The 9,106-nt window shown below is 43.8% G+C and overlaps 1 protein-coding gene across 2 annotated transcripts in view; it reads left to right on the plus strand.

The window, feature by feature from the left end:
* LOC147453170 (uncharacterized) overlaps nt 1-7,784 on the plus strand; it is a 127,071-nt gene extending 119,287 nt beyond the window's left edge. For both annotated transcript variants that reach the window (XM_086518648.1, XM_086518647.1), the window contains exons 17-18: nt 6,943-7,008; nt 7,198-7,784. In XM_086518648.1, the coding sequence (XP_086374774.1) occupies nt 6,943-7,008; nt 7,198-7,269 (138 nt within the window). In that variant the 3' untranslated portion in view covers nt 7,270-7,784. The remainder of the gene's footprint in view (nt 1-6,942; nt 7,009-7,197) is intronic.
* The last annotated feature ends 1,322 nt before the right edge of the window (nt 7,785-9,106 follow it).

The raw sequence follows: 9,106 nt of genomic DNA on the forward strand, positions 1-9,106 counted from the left end.
TAGAAAATTCTGGCCTCTCGTAGTCCAGAGGAAACTAGTGACAAAAGCGTCTGCCCTAGGATTCTGGGTGCATACTCCTGGTCGTTCTTCTTGTGCACTTTTCCGGTGTATGAGGAGAGCGGCCGAGAGTGCCCTACCCGACTCCTAAAACAAAACAAAATCTATAGTCTATGCACATTCTCGAAGACCCATCTTTCTTTGATACAAGAAGCATTGGTGAACAATAAGGTGATGTATTGGGCTGAATTGGACCCTTTTCAAGCTCTTTTACTTGGTTCATAATTTCCTCATTTTGGGCTTTGCTTACTCTGTAAGGTGGCCGATTTGTTGGCGTGCTCTGTCGGGAATCAAATCAATCGTGTAATCTTCAGGTCTTTGAGGAGGTAGCTCTCCGAACAAGCCCTCAGAGAAATAATCCGCTTGAGCTTGCAAAAATGTCTTGTTATTCTTTCTCTAAGGTTGAGATGTTTAACGTTTTATTGTCATTTAGTTCATTCAAGTAGATTGAGCAAATAAAAAGACTAGATTTCATTAATTTTGAAATAGCCAAAGCCAATACAAGTGGGAGGGACTCGCCCTTTAATTTCACATCAAGAATAATATCTTTTCCCTTCTCATTCTTCAATGTGGCCTTTCTTGCCCTGTGGTCGGCCGCGATGCCGTTCTTGTGGTACCTCCTCCAGAGGCATGATGTAGAGTTCTTTGCTCCCTCCTCTGCCGCTTTGGAACTAAGTGGCTTGTCCTCGGCTTGATCATTGGACGCTTTGTTAGGGCACTTGGCAAGAAGGTGCCACTGTTCCCCACATCCATAATATTTGCCCTCTTTGCGGGACTCAACTCGCTGCTCGATATTCCAGAACAGGTACTAGAAGACAAGGAAAGGAAAGTGAAAGGTAAGTTGCCACAACGGTATTTGGTGAAGTTCAGGAAGTATCGACTTAGTTGATTCTCCTCGGATATTAGAGCTTTACCTTGAGGCTTTTGGTTTAGCACCAACCATTCCGAAAGGCACCGATAAATCAGCAAGTTGCATCTGTTGTGTTGCGGACTACACAAGAGGGGAGCCACTCCTCCATTGTCATAGGTTACCTCAATGGGAATAAAGTCACTGATTTTTTCTCTTTGAGACTTAAGAGGTACTAGCTGGATCTGTGCAGTCTAGTACATGAGTACTTAAAGTCACTATCTACTAAGCAAGTTTTTTCCTATGTGTGTTTTGCAGGAGTAATTGAGAGCGATTACAATTATTCAAGAGAGGTGTATGTCACAAATTTGTGATGCGGCATGGCCTAACTTGCAATTTCTGGCCGAGAGGCCCAAAAGCAGTTAGGATTAAAAACATAGCCCCACCAACCTTGGACATTGTACCTTTGTGAAGCAATAATAAAGAAATACCGTAAGGGGCGCCAATCTTTGGGACTAGTGCATCTAGAAGCGGAACTCCGTCGCTTCGTGTTGACTCTCCTCCTCTCTCTCTCTCCTTTTTCAAGTTTAGTTCAGTTGTTTGTAGTCTTCTCATGTGTGTTGTTGTAGATCTTTGGCTTGGGGTATCCAACTCTATTTCAAAGGAAGGGGCCCCGGGGGGGGGGGGGAGGGGGGGGTTGTAAATAAAACACACTTAAAAATATCTACACATATGAAGTGTTTGACTATCTCCCATACCGCTAAAGGGTAAAGCAATCCAATGCAAAGACTCTGAGTGAACATAGCAACTACCGCCAATGGAGGAAAAGAGAGATGCTGCAGGGGGGGTGTTAGATCATGAGTCTGAGGCAAGTTAAGGGAATGGGGAAACAGGAAAGGGAAGTGAAACAGGAAAAACAGTGAAGTTTAGGGGAGTTTAGGGTAACTATAGAAGCAAGGAGAATGGAAATGACAAGAGTATTGGAAATTTGGAAGTAGCAAAAAAGAGGAGTTTCAGGTAACTAGGGTCTGAGGACTATCTGTGGGCACCTACATAACATACATCCTACTACGGCATTTTTAATGCGAGGCTCAATCCATGGCAACTTTTTGATATCCTGTTTCAAGGGGTTATCGAGACCCTATGCCATGCAAGTAGACATTGTGACTTCTGAGTAGAAGAAGCCTTGTTTGGTGGCAGTATGTGACCTCCTGGCCAATTCCCACCGATGATCCATGGTGCTCAAGTTGTAAGGCCCTCATTATGTGGAAAGTCATGTGATGAGCCCAGACATTGATGTCACGAGGACATGGCAATTGCTAACTTGAGTTGTTGGTTTCGTTCCGATGATTTTTGTTTAATTTTTGGGACCCTCTTTTTGAAGTTGCAAATGGTCGGACATTGTACGGCAGTGTGAAAGGACCGACGGCCGAGAGTTTCACCCGCAATGGGGAAGGACAGGTCACCACGAGTTGGTTGGGCCAATCGGCATTGGAATCCGAGCAGTAAAAGGGTGTCTAGGCTCAGTTCAAAGTCATTTAGGCCCCTCGCTACACTTATAAGTTGGTGGGTACTAGGGAATTAACTCAAAAGAGGTAAAATGGACACATGGTGGCTCCAGATGCAATTGCAAGAAGCATCAGCAAGAGGAGGCGCCCATTTCAAGAGAGGGGGCTGATTTCAGCCCATAAGTGTGTGCTACAGTGTGTGCGTGAGAAGTCGGTGCAGGTGATCACAGCTTTAATGGAAAGCTTGCCTTCTCCCTTGCTCTATGTAGCGCGATGATTTGCTCTCGCGCGTCTCTCTCTCCCCTTTGCACATATGGTAATGCCCCACTAGCTTGGCTTCTCAAATGACCATGTACAATTTTGGGGGTTTTATGCACGTTTGCCGAGGCAAGAGCCTTCTGTACAGGAACAGGATTAGCTAATTGCTAATCCCCTTTAGGTACGCAGAGTTCCATCGCGAAGGAATGCGAAAATGGAGAGTTTTCTCGCCTGAAAACTTGTCCGATTTACAGGGGAACTGTCCCATTGCGTGCAAGAGCACTTGAGACACGCGTAGGCGCTTGCTCCGCTCCAAAAGGTCCAAACCAGAGAATTACAGCCTGCTGTGTTTTCCTGCAGGTTTAGGGTTTTGAACCTAAACTGCAGGGAATTGCCAGGGGAGCCTCGGAAAGACCTTGGGATGTGTGTACAGAGCAGTAGGCACCTAACTGTGGCAAAACAGGTCAATTACAACATGCTGAAATTGACCTGCAGCTCATTGGAAAGCTTCCATACCGCAAGAGAAAGTGTCCTTGACATGTACTTTTGACCTACAGGGATATTTGCCCCGTTATGTTGGCGAAATGGGGTCAGAAACCTGCAATTACAGCCATGGACATGTTTGGACAGCTTGGTGAGCGTTAGGTGGAAGCATTCGGATCGTTTATTTGTCAAGGGAGCCTCGGGAAAGCATTGGGTGCGTGTATAGGACAATTTAGAGAGATTTTCCACAAGGGATCTCGTCTAATTCAAGGGGCAAGTGACCCTACATGTGCGAGAGCTCGAGGGCTACCCAGAAAAGTGATCGGCACGCGGATCGAAGCGCAAAACAAAGAATCAGCGAGTTGTAATTTCTCGCCAGGTTTTGCAAAGATCTCTAAAGTGCGTGTGAAGTCAATGTTTGCTTGGGATTTTGTCCGAGGAGACTTCTATTGTGGTTATGTTGCCGAAATCGGATTGGAGTAGAGGAATTTCAGCCCGATAAAAGTGGGACAGGTTGTAGAAGTTGACAGGTTTTTCTCAAGTATAATAAGAATAAAGAAATACCGAAAGGGACACCGGTCTTTCGGGCCAACAGGGTGTCGTTGTCTGCTTGGAGCGCTCTAGCTACCAAGCCGTGGTTTGTGTTGAAGTGTTGAATTCCAGTCACATGCTTATTCGCAAAGTTCCTTTGTGTCGTAAAGTTAAAGTTTCGGGTGAAAGCCAAAGTCGGTAGTACCGCCCTATGGGCCGGTTTCATGGTTCCGATGTAGGGACATAATTACTTTTTCCTCAAGAAGTGAGCCTCGGTTGGTTTTTGAGCGAAGACACAAAGCACAGGAACTTGGAATTACACTATGGCTGACAAGACGAATGACACCAAGAAAGAGGGTTCCTCTTCACAGGACAGACAAGAAATTCTGCATGTTCGCCCTGCCAAAAAGTGGTCAAATTAGGGCTGATTTTTTGCTTCATTTTTAGGGTTTGCAAGTATGAACCAAGATGAGATAGGGAGAGGTCTCACGGTGGTAGACTGTCCACTAGATTTCCTACGGGAGTGATGTGAGTCTGCCAGGTGGCACGCTGCTTGTCGATTCTTTGAGGCGATTGCTTGGATTCTTTGACGCATTGATAAATCATCTTGAAATTTGAGCTTACTTGGTCGTGGGTAGTATACTACAGTGTTGTGGAATTATGCTCGTTTGCAGAGGCAAGAGCCTCTTGCACAGGTAAAAAGTTAAGGGATAGGTTGCAATATGCTATTTGGTGAAGTTCAAGAACTATCCACCTATGGATGCAAAGTGGATGGAAGAGCATGAACTGTCAAAGTCACCAAATGTATTGCAGCTTTCCCTTGAGCCCTTTGGGTTACAGCCTTATGTATGTCCCAACCCAACGTCTGCAAAGGAGTATGATAGAACTAGCACATCAAATGTACTCATGGATTCAGTGCAATAGCAATGTACATTGTTTGACAAAAGTATGAAGGTCTCATTAAGTCATTTGTACACATGTTTTGACAGTCTTTCTTGCAGATACATGCGATGATAAAAGGTGCTTACCACACTAAATTATCTATGGCACGCAATCGAGGACGTTTGCGATCTTAAGAGGGTGGTATGTCTCGAGGACCTGGCAATTGCTAACTTGAGTTGTTGGTTTCTTTCCGATGATTTTTGTTTAATTTTTGGGACCCTCTTTTTGAAGTTGCAAATGGTCGGACATTGTATGGCCAGTGTGAAACGGCCCGAGAGTTTCACTCGTAGTCGGGAAGGGCAGGTCACCACGAGTTGGTCGGGCCAATCGGCACTAGAATCCGAGCAGTAAAAGGGTGTCTAGGCTCAATTCAAAGTCATTTAGGCCCCTCGCTATACTTATAAGTTGGTGGGTACTAGGGAATTAACTCAAAAGACGCAAACTGGGCACATGGCGGCTCCAGATGCAATTGCCAAAAGCATCATCAAGAGGAGGCGCCCATTTCAAGAGAGGGGGCTGATTTCAGCCCAGAAGTGTGTGCTACAGTGTATGTGAGTAGTGGGTGCAGGTGATCATAGCTTTAATGAAAAGCTTGCCTTCTCCCTTGCTCTATGTAGCGCGACGATTTGTTCTCGCTCATCTCTCTCTCCCCTTTGCACATATGGTAATGCCCCACTAGCTGGGCTTCTCAGATGACCATGTACAGTTCTGGGGGTTTTATGTGCGTTTGCCAAGGCAAGAGCCTTCTGTACAAGAACCGGAGTAGCTAATTGCTAATCCCCTTTAGGTACGCAGAGTTCCATCGCGAAGGAATGCGAAAACGGGGAGTTTTTTTGGGTGAAAACTTGTCTGATTTACATGGGAATTGTCCCATTGCGTGCGGGAGCACTTGAGACATACGTAGGCGTGCTTGCTCCGCTCGAAACGGTCCAAAACAGAGAATTACAGCCTGCTGTGTTTTTCTGCAGGTTTAGGATTTCGCACCTAAACTGCAGGGAATTGCCAGGGGAGCCTCGGAAAGGCCTTGGGATGCGTGTACAGGGCAGTAGGCACCTAAGATTGGCAAAACAGAAAATTACAGCATGCTGAAATTGCACTGCAGCTCATTGGAAAGCTTCCATACCGCAAGGGAAAGTGTCCTTGACATGTACTTTTGACCTACAGGGATATTTGCGTCGTTAAGTTGGCGAAATTGGGTTAGAAACCTGCAATTACAGCCATGGACAGGTTTGGACAGCTTAGTGAGGGTTAGGTGGAAGCGTTCGGATCGTTTATTTGTCAGGGGATCCTCAAGAAAGCATTGGGTGCGTGTATAGGACAATTATGAGAGATTTCCCGTGAGGAATCTCGTCAATTCAAGGGGCAAGTGACCCTACAGGTGCCAGAGCTCGAGGGCTACCCAGAAAAGTGATCGGCATGCTGATCAGAGCGCAAAACAGAGAATTCAGCGAGCTGCAATTTCTTGCCAGGTTTTGCAAAGAGCTCTAAAGTGCGTGGAAAGTCAATGTTTGCTTGGGATGTTGTTCGAGGAGACTTCTACTGTGGTTATGTTACCGAAATCGGGCTGGAGTAGAGGAATTTCAGCTCGATAAAAATGGGACAGCTTGTAGAAGTTTAGAGGTTTTTCTCAAGTATAATAAGAATAAAGAAATACCGAAAGGGGTGCCAGTCTTTGGGGCCAACAGGGTGTCGTTGTCTGCGTGGGAGCGCTCTAGTTGCCAAGGCGTGGTTTATCTTGAAGTGTCGAATTCCAGTCACAGGCTTATTTTGTGAAGTTCCTTTGTGTTGTAAAGTTAAAGTAAAGTTTCGGGTGAAAGCCGAAGTCTACCGCCCTACGGGCCGGTTTCACATTGGTGGGACCTTAACTTCCAAATTAGATGAGGTCTTTCATGTGACAATTGATGGTTGAGAGGCGAGCTTTTGTGGGCTTTATTATATGGGTGAGGTGCAAAGATTTGGTGGTAGCAATCCAAGGCCCATAGTAATGGTAGAGATGTAGTAGGGTCCCTAAGTTAGGGTCCTCCGTGGCCCCATACTAAATATTCTCAAATGGATAATGAATAATCTATACAATTTCTTATTGACTGAAGGTGCTATATTAGTGCGAATCTTCCTAGGGGACGAAAGGTGCATCTGAAGTGGCTTGTTTCTGTCATTGAAGACGAGAAAGGCTTCACCTACTTTACGATGGTTATTTTGGCTTTAACCAAAAAGCAATAGTGGACCATGATCCTTATAGAAGCTCCAACATAGGTTATATTTTTATTGATTTTTCAGACATCTAATTTTGCTGTTCTGGTTGTAATATGATTGCAGGTATCGTTGCTCTTGAAAGACAGTTTTGTGGAAGACTTTGAAAGCAAGGACCAGGCTTTCATGAAGGTAACACCCCCATCTTTTGCTCTTTCCGAATTTTAAGTGGAATGTTCTAGAAGCCCATTGCTAATGCTAAAGTAGTCACGGTTCCTAATGGATGATCTCCTTTAGCTGATGTTTATAATGAGGTTTTCTTAGATGGCTATGTGGCTTTTATAATCAACTTAGCTTTTTTTGTTCTTTTTGTTTGAACAGCTTTTTGTGGACACCCAGCTTTTCTCGGTACATACAGATGCTGTGCTTTCATATATTGAGAGCAGCGGATAGCAATTTTTGCAACATTCTATCTGTGTACAATATCTGAATTCATCAACTTGCTTTATATAGTAAAAATGAAAGCATGTTAGGCATGCCCAAGTCAGTCAAAACTGATAATTTTTGAGCCCACTTTCGTGGGGGAGAGTATATATAGAGAGTCCAACAACAGCTGGAAGCTGTTAAGGGAAAAATATTGTATTGAGGAACGGTAATGAGCCTGACTCAACAATTCTTATGTAAGACCAACTTATTGTTGGCGCCAAAACAAGGTAGTAAAATTGTATAGAAAGATAGATCCTTGGGAAAATAGCTAGTTGCACTGTTGTCCCCTGTCATTATTAGTGCATACAAAGTCATGTAAATGGGATGTAAAAGTTTCGAATAGAGTGAGAAGACAATATCACCAAGAAGCACAATTGTATTGTGCTCAATTGGTATTCAGAAATTGTGCAAGTTGCACTTCACGTCTTCTTTCGACGATAACATATTAATAGATTTGAACAGAGTCTAGCATCTTAACTTGATTCCAGTGATATTCAGTCATGACACATTGTAATATTTGACTAGTTTGGCTTTGTAAAACAAGCCTGAGTGAATAGAGTACATTTGAGTTTTGCATGTGAATGCATTGAATGATTGAAATGTTTTTGGGTATTTTAGTTTGTAGATGGGTACATCATTGAAGAGCCTCATATGGGTCCTGCTCTCTGCTTTTTTTTTTTTAAAAAGGATGCCAACGTAACCCTTAAACTTGTTTGATTAAGAGCAGTTATATTCCATGTGAATCACATTCTCGGGGTGAGAAAGTACACAATGATGGTGTCTATTTTGTAAGCACTTATCTCTTCCCACGGTTGATATGCATGCCTAAGAATGATCTGAATTTGATATTAAAATTTGGTAGACACCAGAATTGATAATAATGTAGTATAGTACATACTCTTGGTCAAGTGTCACGGCAAGACAGATGTATTTCTCTGGTTAATTATGAGCTCTGGGTCGAGTGTGTGTAATTTTTTGCCCTTACCTAATATAATTCACCAACTTTGCAAAAAAGAAAAAAAGGTGTCCTGCATGCTTATTTTTGGTGATAAGATTTGAAAAGACAATTGGGAATTTAAGGGGATGGTTGCAGCAGAGGAATAGCTACATTGAACGTAGATTAAGGTAGAAGTGAGTGTGTGTGTGTGTGTGTGTGTGTGTGTGGCACGGCATATTGTACCTTCTCGTTGCTTGAGATGCCATGAAGCTGAGGGGACTGTGCCACACTTATCTTGGGGTTGTCATTGCTCCAGATCCTTCATTCGCCAAGTCTCGGCTGCTCTTCGCCTTCGTTTTCCTTCTTGCATTTTTCACATATGGTTTTGGCTTTTGGGGTGCTTCAATCTCGGCAATCTCAGTTTGCGGTGTTTTTTAATAGGGTCAAATTTTGAGTTCTGTGGGCCATTTGGCACCGTAGGAGCTCGATGATGTTTCAAGGCACTTATTTTGACCCTTCTCCCGTTTTCAAAATCTCGCTTGGTCAAGCGCTACATTTTGCACGTGATGTTGGGGACATCACTCTTGATGCCTACAGGATTTACTGTGACTGTTTCTAGCCTTCGGAGCCTCATGGTGCTCCACTTTTTGTATCTCTTATTTTTCATGGTTTCTCCTCGCTCTGAGGTTTCCCTAACTGTAAATTCCATCAAGATTTACAAAATTTTAAAAAAAATGTGCATGCCGCGCGCTTATCGCTGGCTGTCTTCAAGTGCACTTTCCCTAATATTTGGGAAATCTTTTTGTCCTTTTGGCATTCTTCTTGCTCAGCTCAGATCATATGGGGTCTTTTTTCATTGGTTGCAAT

The sequence above is a fragment of the Adiantum capillus-veneris genome, chromosome 8 (assembly GCF_014529385.1).
Source record: "Adiantum capillus-veneris isolate H3 chromosome 8, ASM1452938v2, whole genome shotgun sequence".
In the NCBI taxonomy this organism is placed as follows: Eukaryota; Viridiplantae; Streptophyta; class Polypodiopsida; order Polypodiales; family Pteridaceae; genus Adiantum; species Adiantum capillus-veneris.